General features: G+C 43.8%; 1 protein-coding gene across 13 annotated transcripts in view; it reads left to right on the top strand.

The window, feature by feature from the left end:
- Positions 1 to 27,447, top strand: part of PFKFB1 (6-phosphofructo-2-kinase/fructose-2,6-biphosphatase 1) — a 185,975-nt gene that overhangs the window by 63,006 nt on the left and 95,522 nt on the right. For 4 of the 13 annotated variants that reach the window (XM_060002098.1, XM_060002099.1, XM_060002100.1 and 1 more), the window contains 11 exons: positions 2,539 to 2,647; positions 3,524 to 3,590; positions 4,893 to 4,967; positions 5,410 to 5,466; positions 7,439 to 7,560; positions 10,480 to 10,687; positions 13,427 to 13,573; positions 17,041 to 17,145; positions 21,349 to 21,478; positions 24,122 to 24,184; positions 25,245 to 25,309. In XM_060002098.1, the coding sequence (XP_059858081.1) occupies positions 2,539 to 2,647; positions 3,524 to 3,590; positions 4,893 to 4,967; positions 5,410 to 5,466; positions 7,439 to 7,560; positions 10,480 to 10,687; positions 13,427 to 13,573; positions 17,041 to 17,145; positions 21,349 to 21,478; positions 24,122 to 24,184; positions 25,245 to 25,309 (1,148 nt within the window). The other 9 variants (XM_069540326.1, XM_069540325.1, XR_009517978.1 and 6 more) reach the window with 8 other exon arrangements.

The raw sequence follows: 27,447 nt of genomic DNA, 5'->3' as shown, positions 1-27,447 counted from the left end.
CCCCAGTGTGGAAAACAGTTCTTCTTGGGCAATCACTTGCTCACTCAGTCAGTAATTATTTGCTGAGCACACAGTTGTGCCACGGCCCTTGTTGGATGTTGGATCCCTGCCCTCAAAGAACTCACATCTAGTTTTTAAACTTTATTGGAGTATAATTGCTTTACAATGTTGTGTTAGCTTCTGCTGTATAACAAAGTGAATCAGTTATAAGTATACATGTATCCCCATATCCCCTCCCTCTTTCATCTCCTTCCCACCCTCCCTATCTCACCCCTCTAGGTGGTCACAAAGCACAGAGCTGATCTCCCTGTGCTACGCAGCTGCTTCCCACTAGCTATCTATTTTATATTTGGTAGTGTATATATGTACATGCCAGTTTCTCACTTGGTCCCAGCTTCCCCTTCCCCCTCCCCATGTCCTCAAGTCCATTCTCTACGTCTGTGTCTTTATTCCTGTCCTGCCCCTAGGTTCTTCAGAACCTTTTCTTGTTTGTTTGTTTTTTAGATTCCATATATATGTGTTAGCATATGGTATTTGTTTTTCTCTTTCTGACTTGCTTCACTCTGTATGACAGACTCTATTCTTAAGTTCTAAAACACCCATGTAGGAAGAACTAGTATCATCATTCCACAGTTGATGAAATTAATGCCCAAGATGTGACGTGTCTTGTCTAAAGGCACATGATCACTAAGTGATGGAACCAGAATATGAACCCACATCTGGTTGATTCCAAAGCCTGACACTCACTGTGGCAGGTCTGATACTTGGTGCTACTGATGGGAAGAAGAAAGAACCCACATTGGCCCTGTGCTCTCCTCCACACTCTTCCTCTTATTTCCCTTGACCATACCAACACCCTATCTCTCTTCCCCCTTCCCTCCCTCTCTCCAAGTATTCTCCTCCCCTTCTCCCATTTCTTCTTTCTCTTCATGCACTTTCTCTTTCTCTAATTCACTGGTGAAGAGTTCCCCAGTGGTTTTCCATGTGCCAAAACCCATACTATGCACTGGAGATGCAAAACTGGATGAGATTCACAACCTGTCCTTGAAGATTTCTCCATCTGGCTGGGATGCATAAGAATACAACATGTCACTGAAGAATCCCAGAGCAGGATACTGACGGGCCTCACAGAGGAAATCACCTACTGGAAGGCAGTGAAAGCTTCCAGATAGGGTGTATTTGAGCTGGGTGTGTCCTGTGGGAGGAGTAGAACATTGGAAGAAGAGAAGGGAAGAAGGAGTAGTTCTTGTAGGACTGCAGGCTCTGAGGAGCCTCTGCTGAGCATAGGGGCACATGGGACAGTGTCAGATGGGTCTCTGATCTAATGCACCTGCTTCCCATCTGTTCTACTTGCACAGAGGCCCTCAGAGTCATGTTTCAAATGCCAAGATGACCATATCTACAGCCACCAAGGGTTCCCTTGGCCTGCAGGTTTAAATCCAAGCTCCTTAGCCTATCATTCAAGGCCCTCCACAGTCAGTCTCTGACAGCCTCACAGGCCTCAGTCACAGTGGATGTCTCATGTTCTGCCTCCTGCCAATGCCATACCTTTGCTCAAACTCTTCCTCTACCTGGAATGTCTTTGTTCCCCTCTCCCATACCCCATGCCTGCCAATAAAAGGCCTGCCTTCCTATAAAGACTGGTACAAATGCTGCTTTTTCTAAGAAACCATCTGAGATCACCCCAAGCTTAGTTAGTCTTTCCTTCCTCCTTGCTCTTTTGCATGGCTCTGTCAGAGCACTTAACACACTGGGTGAGATCTCTCTGTTTACCGATTTACTGTTTACTCTCTTTCCTACATGCTAGACTGTGAGCTCCTTGGGGCCCCATCATACAGATCTGTTTCATCTCTGACACCCCAGAACTCTGTCCTGATTCACAAAGTAGGCATGAGAAACTATTTATTGGATGAATGAAGAAAATATTACATTACCTCTTTGCCTATTATCCCCTCTTTTCCCCTTTCCTTCCCTCCTCTCTGATTTTTCACCATTACAAATGAGAAAGTGTGGCCTAAAGAAGGCAATAAATCTAGACTCTCTGTCTTGATACAGAAAATGTAACAACATTGGACTAGGATTCAGGAGGCCCAGTCTAGTTATGTCCCCAGCTGACTCAATGTTTGACCCTTGACGGATTTTACTCCCTGGGTCCCAATTTCTTTATCTTTCCAATGCAGTAATGTACAGAACACAGTAATAATATATAGTAATACTATGGGCATTAAAAGGTTTGGAGTTTATGTTAAAATGGAATAGTGGAAAGATCACCAGCTTTGGAACCAAACAGTCCTGGGTTTGAATCCCATCTCTCCACTTATTAGCTATGAGAGTTACTCCCTTGATTTCCTCATTTATAAATGGGAATGATGATTCCTACTTTTCAGGGTTGTTGTAAGGAGTAAATGAGCTGGTGGCCATAATTTGAAGCTTTGTAAACATATTATATAGCTACAAACTATACCTTCTTTTACCTCTGAGCTACCTCCAAGAAAGGACATTATTTTGCCACTGGGATCTTCCCAACCTCTTCACCAGGGCTCCTGCTTTCAGTGTTTAATTTAGGCCAGTATCGACGAGAGGCAGTGAGCTACAAGAACTACGAATTCTTTCTCCCAGACAACATGGAGGCCCTACTTATCAGGAAGTGAGTACCTAATACTTTAAAGACCTGTGCTGCCCCCTGGCTGAGGGAGACCTTTGTTCAAATGATGCGGGAGTAGGGCAGAGCAACTTGGGTTAGCAAGGAGTCCACCTAGAGTCTCAAAGGGTCGTTAGGACAGCCCTTCTACTATCTTAACCAAAGCTTATTTCTGGTCATATCCATCCCCTGCTTAAGAACTTTTAACAGTTTCCTACTTCTGACAAGAGAGAGTGGAAACTTAGCTTAGAATTTAAAATAAGAGTCTCAGTAGCTTGGCCCACTCCAGTCTCATCCATTCAACCTCAAGTTGTCTCTCCTCTACAAGACTCTGAGCACTTCCAGAACAGAGCCTGGGTCTCATTTATTGATCCATATCCTCTTAATAGAACTCAGCAAAGAGTAATCACTAACCAGATTTTTGCCAAAAGCATAAATACATTTCCACATTATTACCTGTGCTTGCCCTGTTACATATGCCAGGAATGCCTTCTCCTTCACAGACCATATATTCAGGCTCTTCTTGGGTTCAAGAACCAATTCAGCTTGAGCGCTATTAGTTCAAGGTTTGGAGCCCTTAATACTATGGCTCTGTCATTAGTCAACTTTTCCTGGGTATGTTACTTTATACCTGCACCTAAAATGTCTACACAGAGCCATTTTCAACTGTGTGACCTCTCTGTGCTTGTCATAGCACATTTTCAACTGTGTGACCTCTCTGTGCTTGTACCTAGAATATAGGACACCCTTTGTAGATATTCAACAGATGAATAATTTAATGTAGGACATCTAAGAGATAGTGCAAAAGATAATTCAGAAAAATAGAGAGGAGACCATTTTGGGTATAATGGTTGTTTCTGTTTCTTCCTTCATCTTTTTCAGGCAATGTGCCATAGCAGCCCTGAAAGATGTCCATAACTATCTCAGCTGTGAGGAAGGTCATGTTGCGGTAAAGAAATTTGCATTTTTTCTTAGGTTTCTGCTGGGTTGGAGAAGAGCTAATATATATTGAGCATTTACTATGTTCTAAACATTGTTCTAAGCACTTTGCACATATTTATTTAATTTCCACCCTCCCCCATGAGATAGGTATTGTTATTATACTCCATTTTATAGCCCAGAAGAATGTCGTGCAGAGAGATTAAATAATTAAATATTTTACCAAGGTGGCAGGCCAGAACTGGAATACAGGTTGTATAGCTCCAGAATCTACACTCCTTTTTTCTTTCTTTTTTTAAAAATATTTATTTATTTATTTATTTATTTATTGGCTGTGTCAGGTCTTAGTTGCGGCACATGGGATCTTTGTTGAGGCTTGCAGGATCTTTTGTTGCACCACGCGGGATCTTTCATTGCGGTGCATGGGCTATTCACTGCGCTGCACAGGCTTCTCTCTCATTGTGGCGTGCGGGTTTTCTCTTCTCTAGTTGTGGCGCAAAGGCTCCAGGGTGCATGGGCTTTGTAGTTGTGGCACGTGGGTTCCAGAGAGTGTGGGCTCTGTAGTTTGTGGCACGCAGTCTCTCTAGTTGAGGCACGTGAGCTCAGTAGTTGTGACACATGGGCTTAGTTGCCCCGCGTCATGTGGGATCTTAGTTCCCTGACCAGGGATCGAATCTGCATCCCCTATTTTGGAAGGCTGATTCTTTACCACTGGACCACCAGGGAAGTCCCCAGAATCTACACCCTTAACCAGTATACACTACCACTCCATCCCCAAGAATTCAGCAGGACTACACTAGAATTTGACTGCAATACAAACATTTTTAAGTTCTAGAGATTTAGCTAAACATTTAATCAATTTAATCTCATAGACCTTTGGGATTTGCAAATTCTAAAAGTGCTTCAAAGAGCTCCAAAGTGATAGGGAAGGAAGAAGCTTCACCTAGGAGTTGAGAGAATTGGTTCCAACTCTGCTTTGTCAGAGTTTGTGACAGTTTGTCTCTCTGTGACATTGGTTAAGGCAAACACTTCCTCTAAGCCTCAGCTACTTTACCTGTAAAATAACTCTAATAAACCCCCACCATTTTCCTCTTGCTTTATTATGTCTACAGAGTCTGCTACATTTCTGGGCAGGCAGTGAGGGCTCAATGAGTGTTTGAGAAATTGATATAAGCCATTTCCAAATCCTTCAAAACCCTGTTCAAGTTTTATCCCCTTCTGGAAGCCCTGTACTTAGCACAGAGATGGTCAAAGAGTAGGCATTCTATTAGAGCCAGATTCAGAGCAAACCAATCTCATCGTGTGCCTCTAGGTTTTTGATGCCACCAACACTACCAGAGAACGACGGTCACTGATTCTGCAGTTTGCTAAAGAACATGGTTACAAGGTAGAGTAACTCTCTAACTCTTATCTAGAGCCTACTCATTTAACAAACACCAAAGAAAGGCAAACCAGGGGAGGAAGAGATGCCAAATCAGCTACCATAGGGTCAGCATTTTAATTTAGTTGTAGGATTTTCCAGGTCACAGTTAGAAGCATCAAAACAGAACAGAACAGGAAAGAAGAGGTGCCACATTAGGCAATGGAAGATAACTGCTGACAAGCTGACACTGTGGGGGTGGGTATGAGGAAGGAGGAGAGAGAACCACTACAATTCAGGGCCAATCTGACTCATAAAACTCAGAATCCTGAAAGCACCATTGTATGAAATTATGTTGTCAGAGATACCTCTAAAGATGACTCAGAGCCATTGAGAAGGGGTCAAGCTATGTTTGACTCCTACCAAACATAATTCCTTGCTGGAAATCTTTCTTCTGTTTCTTTTATAGGTCTTTTTCATCGAGTCCATTTGTAATGACCCTGACGTCATTGCAGAAAACATCAGGGTAAGGAGCACCAGTCACCTTTCCTTCTTATTTTGTCTCAGATTTGGATCATACCTAGAAATACCTCTGTGCAGTTAAAGGAGGTATCTTCCCTGAGCTTCTCCTCCCACTTCCTATAGGAAGTATTCCCTGATCATCCTGGCATACAATGATTCTGTGAAATTCCTTTAAGTATTGGAGAGGAAACTAAGGTTCCAAGAGGAGAGGTAAGTTGTCAAGTGTTCATACAGCCAGGAAGAGGTAGAACTGGGACTGGACCTCAAGCTTGGATGTCTGCCTTGAAAGCTCTTTTTTCTGACCCACAATTCATATCAGAGCTATCATTGTAGCTATCACTGTAGCTATCACTGTAGCTATCACTGTAGCTATCACAGAGCTATCACTGTAGCTATCACTACAGTTTCTAGGCATGTGGTCTAGATTTAGTTCACTCACTACATTTTATTGTTCCCTATTTCATTAAATTACTGTATCTTGGGGACAGAGGTGACCTTAAAAGTCACCTCCTTCAACACTTCATCAGAAACTTGAAATCTTAGCTAATTGTTTGTGTAGATTTTCTCTTTGTACCTCCAGTGTGAAAGCTCATTGTCTTCATTAAGTGCAGTCCAATCAATCTGAAATCTGCCTCCCTGTAATTTCCACTCATTGGTCCTAATTTTGCCTCTTGAGGCATAGAATATGTCCAAGTACTCTCTTTCCTTTTCATCCATCCACCTATCCATCCATTTGTTGATTAAACATAAATTGAATACATACACCTGGGTTGAACCATTCTGGGTACTAGAGACAGAAATAGATAGGGGAGTGCCTGGCCCTTGAGCTCACAGTCTAGTGAGGGAGACTGACAATTTTATAGACATAATTCTGTGAGATCAGTGCTGAGATGAAGAAACAAAGGAGGCTGTGGCAGCACAGTGTTGAGGACCTAACCTTGCATGGGAAGGCTTCTCAATGAAGGTAATAGCTGACCTTCATCTTGAAGAATGCATAGGAATTTGGCAAGTAAAGAATGGAAAATAGGGGGATAGCATATACTAAGTATGGCATCTATGGGGAACTAGAAATAGCCTAGGTTGTCTAAAGCAAAGTGTGTGGAGGTCTAGAGGGGCAATGGGAGAGGAGGATGAAGAAATCATTTGGGGCCCAATCATAACAAGCCATGAGTCACCTGCTAAAATATTTCATACTTTGTCCTAAAAGATGTGAGGAAATGGTGAAGGGTTTCAAGCAGAGGAATTCCATATTCAGATGTGCATGTTAGAAATATCCTTCTGGCTGCTAGTATGGGAAAGTAACTAGACTATAGACAGAGTAACCAGTCACAAAGCTAGAGTGAGCATCCAGGAAATGGATGGAGGCCAGCTGGAGAGATATTTAGAAGATACAGGGGGGAAGATTTGGTACCTTCTAAGAGGTGGGGGATGATAGAAAGAGACACATCTAGGATGACTCCCAGATTCATTTTAGGCTCAGGTGACTTGAGTAGATGATAGTGACATTCACTGAGATGGTGAATGTGGGTGGAGAAGATAGATATATTAAGGGATTAGGAGTTGCCAGCCCCTCAGAAATCTAAAGCCAATATATGCCATGTTATCCCAGTAAACACTCAATACATGTAAGCCATTATGATCCCCAGCCAAGATCTCCTGTTCCTTTTCTTCAACCATTTCTCACACCACAATTTCCAGGCCACTTATAAATGTTTCTCTTAAACAGTGTGTGAACTGAATATAATGTAACAGACCTTGTTTGAGCACACAGGGATAAGGAATGAGGTGTTAACACAGTACAGATTCTCTTCAACTGACTGATTTTGTAAACTTGGGCAAGAACCTTTCTCCAAGTCTCAACTTCCTCATCTTTATGATGAGGAATATTGTACTCAGTGATCTCTAAGCATTCATCCCAAGGGCACTGTCGGAGTCTCTGTCTCCCATGGTTCTTCCATCTTTTTCCCTTCCTCCAGCAAGTGAAACTTGGCAGCCCTGATTACATAGACTGTGACCATGAAAAGGTTCTGGAAGACTTTCTAAAGAGAATTGAGTGCTATGAGGTCAACTACCAACCCTTGGATGATGAACTAGACAGGTAAGAACCCAGAACCCCAAAGTAAAGGTCAGGATCCTTAGCCCGGTTTTGATGTCCTGTAGGACCTGGAGGAATGCCTTCCTTCTCTGGGCCTCAACTTTATTTGTAACATCAGGAAACTGTACTTGATTTGTCTTCAAGGGCCTTCCCAGCTCTAATTATCCATGAGGTGGTGATTCCTTGTTGTGTAAGGTGTTCATCATAAGGGGCTTGAAGTAGTGTTTTCCTGAACAATGTGGACATATTAGGACCCTGATCTCAGGGGGGGAGAAATGCCTCTCTCCTGTGGTTGTTGCTATTATGTTTTCAAAAGTATTCTTCACACATGGATGACATTTCAGCTTCCAAACATGTTCACCTTTTTTGTTTCATTGAATCCCCTCGGCATCCCTGTTAAGGAGGCTGAAATAGGTCTTATGATCATAAATTTTCAAGAAGAGGAGATTGCATCTTAGAGAGCTGAAACCACTTGCTCAAGCTTCCACCACAAGTCAGGGGGTAGAGCTAGGATTCTAACTACATATTCTGTCTCTTAATCATGTCTGTTTTCACAACACGCATGCACCTTCAACCAGTAAGTATTTGGATTCTTTGGGCTATGGTGTACATCGGGGGTGTAAATAAGGGCAAGAGAGGTAGGTTCTATCCTCAGGTAGCTTCCATAGTGCTTTGACATATGGGAAGATACATTAAAAATATGAAACTTTCATTCACAATACCAACTAAAGATTGGAGAGGTGTTAGCTGGCAGTACAGGGAAGATGTGAGTTTTAGACGTAGGGTATACCCAGAACCTCACTTTCTTTCAAAATGGATTGTGATGAGAAGAGACCCTGGTCACTCAGACCCTTTGGACCCCAAGTAAGAAGTATAAGGAGACTTCTAACAGTCATCACCACCCAAAGAAGTTTAAAGAGCATCCTTCCAACTTTGTCCAACCAAAGTCCCCAGAGGTGAGCATTGTTACTGCCTCACTTCTTAGATGGGGAAACAGACCCACAGCAGGGCAAGGGCTTACCTGAGGCCACACAATGAGTGAGTAGCAGAATATATACTCAAATTCTTGTCTTCAAACTTCCATCATGGTTATCCTCCTCCCACATCCCTATATCATAAAAGTGCCACATGAGGCTTAGACACTCAGGTCAAGGGGCAGGACCTTGTGTACAATTGTGAATATTGTTCACTGTGCCAGGTCACGGGTACACTTGCTTTTCTCACCAAGACGTGTACTGGAGTAGGGGAAACTTTTTCAAATTTCCACAAAGGCACTGTATGAATAGTAGCATATGGTGGAAGAAGTTTGAAGGAGGGGAGCTAAAATGAAAGAACAGCATTGAGAAAGCCCCTAGCCTTTGGCCTAGACTGCTGCAGGTACTCGGTGTTTGATGAATCAGTTTGGGTCTGAAGACAACTGATTCTGAAAGTTGGCTTTATCTAATCGTTTTTCCATCAACAGACATTTACAATCCATGCATCAAGGCCCACTCCTAAGCTGTGCCCTAGGAACCCAAAGAGGGAAGGTCTATCTATCTCTGTTCTGATAGAATGCCCAGGTGGTTGAGGAAGACAATGAGTATGCAGTTGACCAGAATTGTGGTGATGGTAAAGCAAGTGGGGTGGGGGAACACAGAAGAGGGGACCCAGTCCAACTGGGAGGAAAAGGTCTGGAAGAACATGTTTACCCAGTAGGTGGACTAGACATGCGTTTAGGGCACCAGCAAGGTAGAGTCCACCAAAAATAAGAAAAGAAAATCTTGAAAGCTTTTAATAGTTTGTATTTCAAAAACAGCATCAAGGTAGTCAAAACAGAAAAAAATATAACCAGAACTCAGTAGACCTTCTTCATGTTATAATATAGCTTATAATTTTTATTTTAAATTACACATAATGGGGGTAAGCATTAGCTACTATAAGACTTTTGATGTGAAGTACCTTTAAATGACTTCATATGATCCTGGGCTCAAAGAAAACTTTCTAAAGAGAGTGAATGTACTGGTTCTTGAAGGATGGATGCATAGGAGCTCAACTTTGGAAATCAGGCAAATAACATATTTTCAAGGAAAGAGAACAGTACCTTGCAATGGCCTAGTTAAATCTGAATAAAAGTAGAGGAGTACAGAGAATATTTCAGCAAAAGCATTAAGGCTAGAATGAAACAGAGAAGTTATGAGCATAGACATGGAACACTGAGGTGAGGCAAAGCAGGACCAGTGTATGAAGGCACCTAGAATGTCAGACTAAGCTACAGAATTTGGAAGTTCTCCTAGAGCCACTCAGGACCTAGTACCAGAAACAAGGCAACAAGGCTACATCAGATATTTTCTACTTAGGTTCTGAGAGTCATAGATGAGATGGTTGGAGAGTTTGACATTAGGCAAATCAATTCCTCTCTCTGTGTTTCAGTTTCCTCACCTATCAGAGATAATAATCTCTGCTTCCTAGGATGGTTATGAGGATTTATGCACTTTGAAGCCCCCACCCCTGCCAGGTGCATACATACACACAAAATGGTCAGCAAATGCAAGTGGCCTGTGAGATGTTGGAGACAGTCAGGGACACAGAGGATTACTGTTTCTCTCTGAGTATGTCAGCAGTGTGAGCCAAAAAAAAGAGAACCCTAGATGCCTGAAGTGTGAGGAGTGAAAGTAAGACAGTCTGGCTCAAACTGAGATTGAGGAAAGGAGAGAAAAGGAGATGGTAGCAGGCAGTGAGCTCCTCAGAGTGGCCAGGAACCAAGTCTCTAGAACAGGTACCCAGAACAGGGCAAGGCATAGCACCTTGTCAGAGGAAAGGTAGGTGAGAGCTGGGTTATGGAGGAAGCTTGAAGGCAGGGTGTGTGGTTGGGGCTTTCTCTTGGGATCAGCCTCTCCAACATCAGCCCCTGAGCTGCCCTTGCTCCTGCTTGGGCTGGCCCAGCCACCTGTCCTACATCAAGATCTTCGACGTGGGCACACGCTACATGGTGAACCGACTGCAGGACCACATCCAGAGCCGCACAGTCTACTATCTCATGAACATCCACGTCACACCCCGCTCCATCTACCTATGCCGGCACGGTGAAAGTGAACTCAACCTCAGAGGCCGCATCGGAGGTGACTCTGGCCTCTCAGCTCGGGGCAAGCAGGTAGGGATGGCCCCATGCACTCAGAGGTTTTGGCTGATCTGGTCCAGGTGGGCTGTGGGTTGGTGGGGTGGCTGCTGCCTGGGTCCTGAGGATGGGGGTACTCAGTGGCAGGATAAAAGCAGGTTCTGGTCACTCTTGCTCTTCCACCCCATCAGCCACTCAGTTTTGACCCACTGAATGGCTCCCAAGTGCCAACAGCATCTGCAAGTCTGATGGCTTGGTCCAGGCCTTCCCAGATCTGGCTGCTCCTCCAGCCCCATTACAATAAGCACCCTCTCTCCTGCCTGACTGGTCCCCTCATCTTTCTCACAACTCTGTGCTTTTGCTTGTGCAGCTTCCCCACCGAGGCTGTCCTCCTCTGTCCCCTCTGTCAGCTGGTGACCGTCATTTGCACAGATACCTGCCTTAAAGTGCCCCACCTTTGAATCCATCTTCTCCTCCATTACTCAGGGCTGATTCTACTCCCCCAAACCCCCACTACAGGTTATCACAGGGTCAGCACTTGTCCTCCCCCAGTTACCGCTTCTTTTCTGCCCTCCCTGCTCCACCCCTTCCAGGACCCATCTCCTGCTCCATGAGCTGGTCCAGGAAGCCCTCCCCTGTCCTTTCCTGCCCTCCTAGTCAGGTCACCTGGGCTCCATCCCCCCCATTTCTGGCCCATCTCTGACCCTCACGGTGGGAGTCTCTTTGTAGCTGAGAATAGTGAGCTGCACATTATGGGTGCTGGCCAATTAAAGAGACACATTTTCCCATATTTGGCCCTGACCCTGGGCTTGTTAACACAGTTATTGTTCTTGCTGGGAGGATGGCTTGGGGTGGAACAAGTGGGAAATGAGGTGCAGGAGGGAGGGAATGTCCTCTCTTATTGGACACCTCTGCACATTCACGGCACCGTCTGCTTCCACATGTGTGGCCTCATTTAATCTTCATAGCAGCTCTGTGCAGTGGCCATTACTGTCACTGATTTATGGATGAGGAGGCTGAGGCCCACACAGGAACAGAGAGTGGCCCCTGGTCACACAGCCAGTAAAGGACAGAGCCAGGACTGAAAACCAGGCCTTCATGCTTGCTCCTCAGCCTCCCCCCACTGCAGAGCTGGCAGTATCACAGGCAAGGCATCACACCGGAAGGCCTGGTCCTCCTGGATCATTTTCTGTTACTTTCAGACTGGTAGCCTCCCCTCGAGGTAGACTCTGACCTCTGACTCTCGCCTCTCTCGCAGAGTCAGAGACCACTGGAGGAGCCACCCTAGCCCGTGGCACCACCTACAGCCAGGGGTCTCTTGGTTAGGGCTGTCCGTGGCTTTGCCTGCACAATTTAGCACCCAGTTTGGACACGTGGCCATCTCCACCCAACATGCCTCCTTGAACACAAGTGTGCACATGTACATGCACACGCCTGGCCCCAACCTTCATGCTAAAGGGCACAGTGCACCATGCATTGTTTACAAAGCAGTTTCCCATCAACTGTCACCCACCACCAATCACCGTAGCTCTCACTTACTATGTACCAGGGAGCGCTCTGGGTGCTCCCGGTCCACTATCCAATGTGACACAGAGACCAGGCTGAGTGAGCTAACGCTGTTTACATTTTATAAGCAGGAGATATGAGGCCAGAGATGACCAGGGACACGTCCCAGGCCACACAGGCATAACCCCCATCGTCTGTCTCCCAGTCAGCACTCCTTCCACCAGAGCACACTGACTGCTGACTCATAATCCATAATTAGAATGTGTGTACACAATGCCTATATTTGTACATAAAAATGTGTGCCTGTACCTGTACATTTGTGCAGATGTTCCTCACAAACCATCTGTGATGAATAACATGCCTGTATGCAGAAGAATAGCGAACCACTTGCTCATCTGGGCTCCCACAAACCTAAGTGGTTCCTTTTAGTGCTGTCACTGTTTCCCTCACTGGACTGACCATGTCTTAATAACAGGACACCCCAGTACGCAGCACATGGCCACACACACTCAGTAAATGTTTGAATGCCCTTAGAACCTGGGTACCAGGTCCCCTGCTCAAACAATGAGAATTCACAGGGTCAAAGGGAAATGTACCCCACATCCCACCCCCATACACTTCCAGACCACACTCAGAGTACCCAGAACACTAGAATTTCCTGCCCAGAGTCTGCTTCCATTACCTACATGGGCACATCCCAGAGTCTTTTCACCTGAGAAAAGGCCATGTCACAGAAGTGTTCACCCCTAGGCAAAGGGGTGGCCAAGGGGTTACTGTTTGTGTGTTATGGAGATTGGTGGAGATATGGTGTGGACAGAACTTGTTCCTGTGACTGGATTATCCATAAACGTGTACTCAAGGCACCTAGGAGTGCAGGATGGAGCAGAAATGGGAAAAGGAGGGAAGTAGACTATGAGTGGAGTGCTTCCATTTGTACTTTTGTCCCAGGCTCCACAAATGTTAGAGGTGGGCTGTTTGAATAAATGAACAATCAAGTAGGAGGTTCTGTGAGCAAACATCAGTGAATGCACACGCACACATATGCACATATACACACATAAATACACATATTCTTCTCTATTCCCTTGGTTCTTAGTCACATGGGCAAGAGTATGACTTTTTATAAATTGGGAATATTTAAGCTCTACTTTTGCTTGTTCATCGTCACTCCATTATTTGTGGCAGATCTGAAATTCTTCTCATGGTCACCCTGTCTTCTTTCATCTCTCTTTCTCCCCTGCTCTCCTCCTTTGCACCCCTACTCCCCAGTATGCCTATGCCCTGGCCAACTTCATTCAGTCCCAGGGCATCAGCTCCCTGAAGGTGTGGACCAGCCACATGAAGAGGACTATCCAGACAGCTGAAGCCCTGGGTGTTCCTTATGAGCAGTGGAAGGCCCTGAATGAGATTGATGCGGTGAGATGGAGGGGGATGGATTTCCCGGTGGATGGTGAGGCTTGACTCTAGGCTTATCCCCTGGATTGCCTCTACTCTGGCTCATATGGGGAACCTAATTAATTCGGCAAACATTTCTTGTGCTAAACACTGTTCTGTGTCTTGGGGATCCAGTGAAGGCCAGAACAGACAAGATATTTACTCTCATGGAGCCCAAAGGCAGGCCGTGAATAAGACATTGCTTTGCATGTGACAAAAGTTTGTGAGAGGGGAAGTACAAGGGACTATAGAGTCTCAGAAGGTGAGGGTACTCTTGACAAGACAATGGTGGAAGATTTAGAAGGAAAGCTTCCTAGAGGAAGCTGGAGATGAGACAAGAAGCAGGCAAAATGGACTGGGGTGAGGGATAATTTTAATTCGAGAAATAGGGAACAGTTCATGTGAAAGCCCAGAGGTAAGAAGAGAGCATGGCATGTTTAGGGAACTGAGGAAAAATAGCAGAGAGTCTGGGACAGTGAGTGTGAGGTCTGGAGAGAAGGGAGATGAGGTTGGAAATGAAGACAGCTTATAGGGCTTTATAGCCCATGTTGAGGGATTTGGATGCTGCCCTAAAAATGGGAAGCCATTGATGTGGTCTAAGTCAAGGAGGAGTGGCCTGAATGTGATTCACGTTTTCTTAAAAAAAGACCACTCTGGTCATGTGTGGAGACTAGGTGAGAAGAAGGCCAGAATGAGAATGCATACCGGTATGGAGATGGCTGCATTTGTCTAGGCAAGAGGTGAGGGTGTGATGGCCCATATGTATATTGGAGATGAAGAAGAAGAATTTGGTAAATATTTCATATGACCCTCGTGACATGGCAGTCTCTCATTAGAGTCAGGTTTTTCCATGAGCTTCTTGAGAAAGTGTTTCCTCTCCATTGTCTCACCTGTACTATAGGTACACTGACCTCAGGTTAGACACTAAAGTAAAAGCTTCACTACAGATATAGATAGCTTGTGTGTAGGTAGGTTAACCTGATTGCCTGCTAGATAAATACATAGAAGTATGTTTGTGTATACATAATACATATATGCTTAACTGTAGATGTACAGAGGCACACATATTTAGAAAAGGGATATACAGCATTGTTATACATATCACATATATTTGTTATAAAATACATGCAAGCAACAGTTCATCATAATTGTTCAGTTATTGTTTGTTTCTGGCCCACATGTGGTGTAAACATTTATTGGATACCTACTCCATTTCAGGCTCTGGAGTAGTGCTGGAGACAGAGATTGGTTCCTGTCTTCACTGGGTTTTCAGAAAAAAACAGGGTAGACAGAGGAATGCAAAATAGTGTGCATGATACAGCCTCTGATGGGTTAGAATGTGGGCACACAGATGTTGGGGCAAGGCATCTGACCCAGCCATGATCTGCCTAGAGGAAGTGATGCCTAGCTAAAGCCTAAGGGGTGAGTAACAGTGAGCCAGAGAGAGAGGATCAGGAATAGTATGTCACGCAGAGAAAGCAGAATAAGCAAAGAGGGAATTGTGTGTGTGTGTGTGTGTGTGTGTAGACCTACTAAGGTCATAGCAGTGCAGATGGAGAGGGAAGAAAAAGGAATATATCTGAGAGAAATTTAAGAGGTAGAATCTCAGGAATTAGCTATGAGGGGATGGGTAAGGAAGAAGGAAGAATTTAGAATGATGTCTAATTTTCTGGTTTCTTTTCCATTCAGTAATATATTAATAATTAGATATATTAATCTAATAACATTAGATTAAATTAATCTATTTAAATTACTATATAATCTAAATAATATTAATTAATATAATAATATATTCTATTGATTGAGTTTTTAAAATGTGCCTTGTACATTCTGTACTAGTCTTTTTTACATATATTATCTCTAATATTCAAACTACTGTTGTGAGGTAGTTATAATTATCTTTATTTTGCAGATGAGGAAAATAAAATTCAGAGAAGTTAAGCAATTTTCCTTGTCAATAAAGTCAGTGGCCACTTCCACAGGCAACAGGCTCCCAGCATGCCTCAGAATATAAAGTCAAAGCCAATCTGGAAGGACCTTGTGTATATACAGGGTGCACTTTCTCCTATGGACAGTGTCAGTTGCAGGTTTGACACTGCCTGTCTTCTTGTAGGCTGGGGCAGGGGTGAACCTAAACCCTAAGGGAAGCTTGGTTGATGGCTCAAAAGACAACAACCAGAGCACATTGCTCCCCTACAGGAAGGTCTACTTGGAATCTACACAACCAGAAGGAAATCTTACAAACCCAACATCACTTCCCACCTCTACCAGCAGCCACCTCACTTCTGTGGATTTCTCAGTGGGAACTCATTCTCTGAGCCCTTGATTCCTTTGGGTGTGGAGAGTGTATCTCCCCAAGGACCACTCTGAAACTGTTAGGAATTTACTAATTCTTGCCTTCTGAGAAGTCTGTGGATATCTGTTTCTTTATCTGCCAGAGGTCCTGGAGCAGAGGTGTGGGCAGGAGGGATGGGAAATGCTATAACACAAGAAAGCACTGCTGTGGATGTGCGCACACACATGCGCCTGCCTACACAGTCACAGACATCCACCATAGGTATGTTTACACTCACAGACATGTACTTCACAGACACATGGACCCAATAGTCAAACACAGGTTCCCTCTCAGATGCATTTACCAATCATATTTGCACCATTCATGCACACACATGCACACTTACAGACAGACACACCTAGAGATACATATCACACTCACCATAGACACACATGCAGTCTTTGCATATATCTACATCACATAGACACATAGAGGCATGCCAGGGACATATAAACAGTACAGACACATAACCTCAATCATATTACCACAGATTAATGCAGACCTTAGACATAGGTACACAGATACTCACACATATAATCAGGGACATACACACTCACAGATACACATACCACAGACACACTGAGACCCACATGGAGGGACAGACCACAGAGACACCCATGCAGGCAGATTCTTAGATGATCAGACAGTCTTCATACACACACACTCACACCAATACACTATACATATGCTGAGACAAAAACACAACCAACAGCATAGAACCTTAAACATACCACAAATATACACCATAATCATGCTGCACACACACAGATAAACACAGTCACAAATCCCCACAAATTTATAAAAGTACACACTCATATATACAATGTACACCTATAAACCTTTGGAGACAACCATAGAGAAACACCAGATACCCACCATACACTCAGCCTGAACACACCTATACACATGCACTCATTCTCACATCCACACAGCTACACACCTTGTGCATACATACACACATACATTCAGACAACAGACGCAGACCTAGAGCTGTGTTCACAGAAACCCAGGTGCTTGTGTGCTAACGTTCCACAATCATTGGCTTCAGAACTATGGTAAAGGTTGTGGGGATTTCAACTTGTGAATACTTTTGTCCCCAAATAATTTTTCTCAGGGTGTCTGTGAGGAGATGACCTACGAAGAAATCCAAGAGCACTACCCTGAAGAATTTGCACTACGAGACCAAGATAAATATCGCTACCGCTATCCCAAGGGAGAGGTAAGGTTTGGAGGGGTGACCAGACTCTTAGGACTGCTCCCCAGTATCTCTATTCCAACTACCAGGATTCCATATTTTCCTAGATAGCTTTAAAAACAGGGTAAAGCAAATTTTGCAGCATCTTCCATCCCGCAAGGCATATGATTATCTGGCCCTTTGCTCTCTCATTCTTAGCTATAGGCAACAGATTCCCCTTTTTTTAAAAGCTACACATTTGCCTGATTATTTTCCTGTCTTCTTTCAGGAGGACTCACTTTGTCCTAAACTTTGAATTTGATATCCTTACACTAAAGGTATTTGAAATAGTTCAATATACTCTAATTTCCTGACATTTTATTGCCAAGTTGCCTAAAGCTCCAGCCTCTCTGGACTGTGGGTTGGAGTCCCAAGGGACAATGGCTAATGGTTTATCCAACTTCTTTGCCACCACATGAACCAGACTATCAGTTCCCTATTCCCATGTGAGGTAAATCCTCGTTGTTTTCAACCCAGTCTCCATTTAGCCAGTTCCACATGTTAGAATATTTGTTAGTCATACTCCATTTTTGATAGATTCCAGGGAACAATTATCAGAAAGCAGGATATCAGAGAAGAAACAATAGATATCCTGTGTTACAAAGCACTTTCACATGTGTATTTTCATCCTCAAAAATGACATTATGAAGTCAGTCCGACTTTGCCCTCATTTTCCTTTATATATTTTGAGGTTATGTTGTTAGAGGCATACAAAATTAAAGCAATTATATCTCCTTAGTGAATTGTATATTTTATTATTACATAGTGAGCAAGCCTCTTTCCCCCTAATAATGCTTTCTGCCTAAAAGTGTATTTTATATGATATTAATATAGCTATATAAGATTTCTTCTGGTCAGTATTTGCTTAGTTCATCTTTAGTCATTTACTTTCAACTTCTCTGTGTATGTTTGTTTTGTTTCTTATAGACAGCGTATAGTTGACTTTTATTGGTTTTAATAAAAATTGAAAATGTATGTCTTTTGAATTGTAAATTTGGTACACTTACTTTTATTGTAATTACTGATTTATTTGAACTTCTTTCTATTCTCTTATTTTGAGCTCTCTAGGCTTAGTTTATCTTTTCTCTTTTCCTTCCTTCTTTAGAATTGAGAGTTTTTACATCTATATTTGACTTATACAATCTCCTTTCTTTTAGAGTTACTCTTAACATTTTAATATGTGTGATTGACAAAATCTAAAAATCAATATCTTCACCCACCCCCTAAAACAATATAAAAATGTTACAACTCTGGTCACTCCCTCTCTTAACTTACATGTTAATTGTTGTTTTATATTTTACTTCAAACTTGTGTCTTATCCCCCAGATGACTTATTATTGTTATTAATAGATTTATTATTGTAAGCACAACTTACTAAGTAGATGTTGATTGAATTAATGCTTACTGAAGCACTTCAATTTACAACAATCTATCAGAATATATCACTATTTGTTCCTATAATACCAACATATTATATTTTTTAAGTTAAATCAATATTACCAGAGTAGAATTATTATAAATGCTAGACAAAATAGAGCTACTTCCAAACACTTAATAAACTTTGTACCCACATAGATGGATTTTTTTCTTTTTTAAAAATTTTGTTGGATTATAGTTGATTTACAATGTTGTGTTACTTTCAGGTGTACAGCAAAGTGATTCAGTTATACATATACATATATTCATTCTTTTTCAGATTCTTTTCTCATAAAGGTTATCACATAATTTTGAGTAGAGTTCCCTGTGTTATACAGTTGGCCCTTGTTGGTTATCTATCTTATATATAGTAGTGTGTGTCTGTTAATTCCAAGCTCCTAATTTATTCCACCCCCCCCCCCCAATTTTCCCCTTTGGTAACCATAAATTTGTTTTTGATATCTGTAAGTCTGTTTCTGTTTTGTAAATAAGTTAATTTGTATTATTTTTTAAAAATGAGATTCCACATATATGTGATATCGTATGATATTTGTCTTTCTCTGACTTACTTCACTTAATATGATAAGTGAAGTGAAGCATCCATGTTGCTGCAAGTGACATTATTTCATTCTCTTTTATGGCTGAGTAATAGTTCATTTTATATATATATATATATACCACATCTTCTTTATCCATTCATCTGTTGATGGACATTTAGCTTGCTTCCATGTCTTGACTATTATAAATCGTGCTGCAGTGAACATTAGGTGCATATATCTTTTCAAATTATGGTTTTCTCTGGATATATGCCTACGAGTAGGATTGCTGGATCATATGATAGTTCTATTTTTAGTTTTTAAGGAACCTCCATACTGTTCTCCTAGATGGATTTTATATAGTGGAAAAGGGGTAAAATCACTTATCCAATTAAAATATAATTCTTATTCGCTAAAAAATAATATTGTATACAGTCAGTGTTTATTTAGATTTAGCCACATATATCCAATTCCCTTGATCATTCCCTTGATCATTCTTTCTCCTTACAGCTGAAGTTTTCCTTCTGGGTTCAATGTCTATCTTCCTTTAGAAGTTTCTTTAGGAGGATCTGTTGGTAGTAGACTCACCTTTCTTTTTGTCTAAAAATGTCTTTAAGGAGGGGTGGCTCTTAATCCTAGATGGTATTTTGGCAAGGTATAAAACTCTAGGATGACAGTTTTCTCTCAGCACTTTGGAGATATTGTCCCCACTGTCTTCTGGCTTCTAACATGGTTAAGAAGTCTCCTGAAATTCTAATTGTCATTTCTTTTCTCTCTGGCTGCATTTAGGGTCTTTGGGTCTCTATGGCTTTTAGTTCCACTCTGATATGTCTAAATATTAATTTCTTTTCATTTATCTTGCTTGGGGTTAATTGGACTTCCTGAATCTGAGGACTAGGATTCTTCATCGATTCTAGAAAATTCCCAGACATTATATCTTTAAATATTCCTCTCTCATATTTTCTCTATTATCTCCTTGAAATGCAATTAGATGTGTGTTAGTCCTGTCTCTATCCTTTATGTCTCCTAACTTCTTCTTATTTTCAATCTCTTTGCTACATTCTGAGTAATTTCTTCAGCTCTATCTTCCAGAACAGTATTTCTTGAATTGTATCTAATCTGCTGTTTACTCTATCCATTGAGTTTTCCATTTTAATGACTATATCTTTCATTTATAGAAATTCTACTTAGTTCTTTTTCAAATCTAGATCATATATTCAATAGCATCTTATTTCTTCCTTACATTTTTGATTCAATCTTTTATTTCTTTCAAAATCTCAAGCATATTCATTTTATATTGTGGATCCTTTATCTTAAGTTGTTAGGGTTCTTGTTGTTTCTGCTTATTTTTACTCATGATAGCTTATTTTCCTTGCATGTTATGTGAGCTTCAGTTTGATGAAAATTTATCTATGGGAATCCCATGCAGTCTGAGTTGAGAGAATCCAGAGAGAATTTCCATTTGCTTCTTCCAGACACTCCTGGGAGCTAATGACTTGAAATCACTTTTTATTAAACTCTCAGCTTAGCATTTTCTAAAACACATAGGTAGTGTAATTCTCAACCACAAATCCACCTGAGGATAGGCTTGTGGTTATACATTCTTACAGGAGGCTTTTCCTAATTTTTTCCACCAAGAGTCAGGCAGAGACAGATATATTTTCTTACTGTTTCCCTTTGCCTGTGGATATATTTTTTAGTTTATAGTTTTTCTGAGGATGTAGTCCTTTGAAGGTCTCAGATTTTTGTGAGAGTCTCAGTCCCAAATCCCCATCTCGTACACACCTAAGGCCTTGTCTCGTGTTTCTATAAGGTTTTAAAAGCTCAAGTCTCTTGGATACTGTGATTGGCAAATGCCCTCATGGGAGTTGTGGCTTCTATATCCATTTATCACTCTTTTTTTCAGTTTTTCTTCATTTTGGAACCATATATTCATAACGTTTCCTTCATTTTCTTGAAAGATCAGCAGTGCAGACATTTATTTTATCCAGATTTTCTAGGGAATTTTAGTGGAAATTTTATTATTGTTATTTACTCTACTATATTGGTTGCCCCATTTAATAGATGAGAAACTAAGGCCCTAAGAAGGAAGTGAGTTGCCTAAGGTCATACTGCTGGACCAACAACGGAACTGGCACCACAGCCAAGTTTTCCTGATTCCTAGTGTAGAGTTCTTCTCCTCTGGGCAAATGTGCCTCATCTCCTCTTCTTACCCAAGTGTTTCTCTCCCTTTCAGTCCTATGAGGATCTGGTCCAGCGTCTGGAGCCAGTTATAATGGAACTAGAACGGCAGGAAAATGTATTGGTGATCTGCCACCAGGCTGTCATGCGGTGCCTCCTGGCCTACTTCCTGGACAAGAGCTCAGGTACCACTGTTCTCTCTGTTCCTGGCATGGGAGCTGCATGTGAGTTGAGACTCTGACACCAGAAATTGGTGGTTTATATCTTAATAGTTAAGAGTACGGGATCTAGAGCAAGGGTGCATGTGTTCAAGTTCTTGCTCTGTCACATAATACTTTTGGCAAATTACTTTAACCTCTCTGTTCTCAGTTTCCTTATCTGTAAAATGGGGAGAATAATGATGAAGTTTAAATAAATGAACATATTTAACATAAAGAGCTTAGAACAGTTCATGACACAAAGTATGGGCCATATAAGTGTTAGCTGCTATTATTAATATCAGTGTTACTCTGAGATAACATTTTCAAAGCCAACCTTAACAGTCTGCCTCAACCTGAAAAAGATGAGCCAGTATTTGTCTGAGGCATGCTGTTCTCAGGTGGAATGGGACCTCTTGTGGTCTCTTGATTTTGATTATAGGTTTCTGTCTTTGCTATAGGGATGATTTCCCCAAGATATTGATGTTTTCATTTAAAATTTTTAAATGATAATTTCTTTTTATAAAAAACATCTAGATATTTTAATTTACAGAGTATCTACACTGACTACAAATACTGAAATGCAAACTAAGGCAGCTGGCCTGGCAAGAGACTGTTGTGTCACCTTCAGGTGGGAGAGTCCATTTCTGACATGAATGCTGAAGCACTGACATCTCCAGGATACTGGAGGGAGGGAGTGTGAGGACAATGCAAAGTCATATTTGAAGTGTACAATATCCTGCAGACTTGGATCTTTTCTATGACGCTAGCTTCCAAGCAAAGGGCACTTGTAATATGGAGTCATCTAGAATTGGAACCCCTGGGACTTGAAAACTTGACATTGGACAAGTAATTTCCTCTGCTTGGTCCTCAATCTCTTCAATGGAAAAAAGATGACAGGGGGTGGGGTGGTGCTGCTAGATTTCTGATACTGTCCACATCTCTACTGCTCAGTACTATTTTTGAGACTGTGAGGCCGGTCTTGTAACCCCAACTGTGCAGAAGAGGAAATGGAAGCTCTGAGGGATGAAGGAATTGCCCAAGATCACAGGGCTCAAGGAGAGGTACCAATCTCAGGTGCATTCCAGAGGCCTCTCACTTCAGACACATGTGAGGTGCATGGGAAGCACATGCATCTCCCGTTTGCACACTGCTTTACCCACTTACTAACCACTTTCATGCACAGGCCATGCCATCTTCTCACAGCTGTCTTAAGAGCTGGGCCAGGCAGGGCTGGGCACATGCTCTTGCCCCTATCACTCACGTGAGGAAACTGAGACCCAGAGAGATGGTGTGACTGAGAACTCAGACCCATAAGACCTCAGAGCTGGGTCCAATCCTGTGCTATGAGAGATAGGAACTTTAGGGACCAGAAAGGGAAAAGACAGGGCTGAGGTCACTTGTGCAGGCAGTGGCAGAGCTGGGTCAGAGACCTCAGGCAAGTCGCTTCCCTTCTCTGAATCTATTTTGTCATGTGTGCAGTGAGGAACAGTAACTCCCGCAGAGTATCAGTGAGGATGGAATGAGATAGTGCACCAAAAGCACTGGGCCCAGCACCTGAAGATGATGGTGACAAAGGCAAGGAGGAGGAGCAGACTGGTTGCCCAGGAAATTGCCAAATCTTATGTGTCAGGAGGCTGAGTGGTCAGTGGCAGGCCTTAAAAGCCTACGGTGAACCTCAGGGGCAGGGAGGCCGTGAGGGGTGGAGTTCTGGCTCAATGAAGGGAGATGGGGAGCCGTATAGGTTGCCTGGGTGGTCAGGAGGGTGGATGTCTGCAGAGAGGAGTGAGGTGGGGGTGTCACCCCACAACACTGTGAGTCCCTCGAAGGCAGTGGCAGCAGACTGCAGTGGGAAGAGCACACATTTGGCCTCAAAGCATCCTGGGCTCGAGTCCCAGCACTGCCACTTCCTGGCTGTGGGACATAGGGCAAGTGCCTTCCCTCTCAGAACCTCAGTGTCCTCATCCATGGAATGGGCCTGATCATCACCTCCCATCAGGGCTGTCTGAATGTCATCAAGGCCATACGAGTAATTGCATGCGAATATTCAGAACAACTTTATACATAATCCTCAGTAACTGGAAACAAGTGAATCGGTGAATGCTTGTCCATCAACAAGTGTCCCAGGAGTCAGAGGGCACAGGCCTGGGCTGGGGAGAAAGCTGCGGGAGCTGCCAAGGTGCACGCACACCTCAGCCACGGCCCCAGCGCATAGTAGGGCCTCAGAAAACACTTGCTGGGACCTGTTGTGAGCCTTTGTGGTGGGGGAGCCCATGGAAGGGCTGAGGTTGGGGCGGGAGGGAGGCCTGCCTTGGTCTTATGTTTGCCCTGTGGGTGAGGAGGTCGGCCACCTCCAAGGTGACCATCCTCAGCGTCTGGGGGACCCAGGGTCTGTCTGCGATCTCCAGGGCCCTCCTTCCTCCCTGCTCCTGAGGCTGCCTCTCTGCTCTCTTCCTCCTTCCCCACCCTGCTCTCAGCACTGTCTCTGAAGACTGTGGGGGAGAAGGGCCCAGGTGAAGACAACCATGGGGAAGGGGGTGGAAAGGGAGAGTGCTGCAAGCCTGGAGGCCTGGGGAGGTGGTGCCTTCCCCAGCACCCTGTCTCTGAGGGCTGCTCTCTCCTCCTTTCTAGATGAGCTGCCTTATCTCAGGTGCCCTCTGCACACAGTGCTCAAACTTACACCTGTGGCTTATGGTGAGTCCCCTACCTTCATCTGGGGAAAAGCACATAGACACCATGAGCATGCCTGCAATGCCTAGCATTTTCCCAGAAGAGTCCTGAGAGAGATTTCCTGGGTGGGTAGTTGGATGTCTTGGTAGAGGCAGGGCTTGTGATAGCAAGATGAGAATGGGGAAGGACTGAGGTGGCCTCTAAATCTGGGACCTGGCCCCAGCTTTCTCTGTCTCTACCAGAGCACCAATCATACAGCACAAAGCTGTAGAAGAGGGGGTCCCCAAAAGGGACCAGATGAATAAGTGTATGTTGGGGCCAGATTTGAAGAGAGGGTTCAAAGACCAGCCCGGGCAGTTGAGACTCTCTTTGGGGGCATTAGTCAGCTCTGGAATGTTCATGAGCGATGAAGAGACAGACTCAAATCTATTCTGGAGTATGAAGAGGGCAGATGGTATACTGAAACCTGGATTAGTGTTCAATCCACAGGGATGGAGCTAAGGGGGCTTCCATAGGCATTGGGCCTCCTCTGCCCACTCCAGGCCCCAATGATACCACCCTCCTCTTTCTTCAGGCTTCCTAGAACTCCCTTCTGACCTTCCACACCTCTGATGTTGCCATAACCGCATAGTTCTGGAAATAAATTTTACCTGGGACTGGTCGCCCCAGGCAGAGACACCAGGACTCTTCCACCACTTTAGCACCTAACACAGCTGGGAGGATCCACAGAGCTCCATTGTTATTATTAGGTTTCTGTCTCACAGACACGAGCTGGGGAGGGGTGCAAAAATCATCTCTTGTCATCTCTCATTCCCATTGACAACTGGGCAAGGGAGGCTCAGAGAAGTCTGAGACTATTAGGGGCAGAGCTGGGGGGATGCCCCATTCCTGTCTCTTAGGCCTAGTGTCTTCCCCTGACATCACACAAGTGGTCTAAATTCCCCTCCCTAAAGGGCAGTCACAGTCTGCGCACAGCGTGGAGCTGGGGGTGTGGGTGGTGACGGGTGGAGGAGGGAATGACACCTCAGGGAAGACCTGTGCTTACCCGGGTGGCTTATGGATGAACGGGTTGTTCTTTTCTGAGGCTGCAAAGTGGAGTCCATCTACCTGAACGTGGAGGCTGTAAACACACATCGGGAGAAGCCTGAGGTAGGTGAGGGACTCTGTGGCCTAAGCTGGCACATGGTGAAAGCACCCTCCCCTGCAGAAAGGCAGCCCCAGTCCCACAGAGCTTGGGTGTTTCCACCAACAGGTAGAATAACCAGCACCCAGAAATGCAGGAACCACAGCCCAGACCCGAGGCACCCTAGACACGCACAGCTAGAGCAACCCTGACTAAAAGCCCTCTGGCTGAGGTTCCCCCAGGCTTGCCTGAGAAGAGGGTCAGGATCCAGGCTTGGCTGAAATAGGGGAGCCTGGCAGTGAGGACAAGAGGCAGGGAGGGGTGGGGGCTCCACACTGCTGGCTGCTTCCTGCTAATACTGGGTTCTCTCCTCTCAGAATGTGGACGTCAGCCGGGAACCTGAGGAAGCCCTGGACACTGTCCCTGCCCACTACTGAGCCCTTTCTAAGACATAAAACTGCCTCTGTCCTCGCTATCTTTCACGTTTAGGAGCTGCTATTGTTGCTCTTCTCTTACACTGAGAACACTCTGGAGTTGGCCTCACTGAAAGAGACCTGCTTCCAGTGAAGAAACCCTCATCAGCTCCAAAACAGGTCTTGATTTCTAGCTACAACTAAGGAGCTGTCTAGGTCAGGATGAAACTTTTTCCTTCTTAATTCCTATTTCCTGATCAATAAAGACTTCTCTTACTGCCTACAAAAGGGGAAAGGAGGTCATTGTGAGGCTTTTCCCACAAGATCCTCTTAAGATCCTGACCCTATGAAATGGCTCTGGTGCTGTTGGGGTATGGACTGGGTGAGAACTACCTGGAAAGAAGGACTTTGGAGTAGTACCTCCAAATGTGAGGGTGGAGATAGGTTCATGTGAGTGCTTATGGCCTTGTTTCTTCGTGGGCAACATGGCTGGGAACATGACACCTTCATCCCTACATTCAAAGAAGAATCTGCACTCAGACCACAGTTCTCCTTCCTTCTCCAACTCTTGTTGCCATCCTGAGTTATTTCACTGTCCATATAAATGATTCAGACAATACCCTGGTCTCCTAGTGTTCTGCCCCCTCAACTTCAGTGAGCATCTTCCCTTCAGCCACTCACTGCTTGGTTGGCATCATCTAGACTTCTCTACAGTCTGACTTCTTAAATACAAGCATCCCACTATCTGACCACTGGCCCCCTGGTCCTTAAAACTCTCTGTGTCATCCACAGGATCCCTAGCAGCATGCCTCCCACACAGCAGGCATGTATGTAGTATTTCTTGAATGAACAATACTTGTTCTTGTACTGCATCAAGAGTATAGTCCTTTGATTCCTCCATTATCTCCCAATCCACCAGTCCTCTTCCTCTTCACTGTTCTTCCATACCTGGCCAGCTTGCATCCTACATTCTATTTCTTCAGCCAATCTCCATGCAGCTACTGTGGGCAGATAGCAGCAACCCAGTTGCGAAGAGACAGATGCATACACCCCCTGACTTTGTTTGTCCTTCCATCACAACCACCAGCAAGACACAAACCTTGTATGATCCACATCACTTTTTTTATTGGGATCACTGCTTGAAGCAAATCTACATTTATCTCCTTCTAGAGCCACCCTTAAATCCTGTTCAAAGTCAGGGTCACCCTCTATTCTCTGGTATTCTATCCATCCCACCTCCCCAAGGATGGGTTGATTCAGTCAGTTCCTGACTATTCCATATCTATATCCTGTCCTTCTCTATTGGCTTTTGCCCCCACTGTCTATGCAACATGCTCAGGTCTCTCTCCTATCCCAAAAAAGTCCTCCCTTGTTCCCATGTCCACCTTTAGTTACGTCCCTCTATATCCCTCCCATTCTTACACAAATATCTCAAAATGAATCTATACTTACTCTCCAGAACCCTCTCCCTTTGCCTTCTGTTCCAGGCTTTCTCCTTCTAGATCTTGACTTAAGGTATTATCCCCTTGCCTGCTATGCTTTCCCCACATCTCTACCCCACTGAAGTCATACTTGCCTTTTAGCCTAAAGCTGGAGCCCACCTTCCCCAAAGAGCTATGCTTATCTCTAGCTCTTATATGAACCCAAAATGTCACTCACAACAACTTAGGCACATTAAAAGACAGAACAAACCGCAATTCATTTTTCAAATTTAATGGAACTCATATCAAATATGACAAGACACAGAAAGC

This window comes from Delphinus delphis, chromosome X (assembly GCF_949987515.2).
Source record: "Delphinus delphis chromosome X, mDelDel1.2, whole genome shotgun sequence".
NCBI lineage: Eukaryota > Metazoa > Chordata > Mammalia > Artiodactyla > Delphinidae > Delphinus > Delphinus delphis.
The sequence above is the reverse complement of the archived record's forward strand: the minus strand, read 5'-3'. Positions and strand labels throughout refer to the sequence as shown.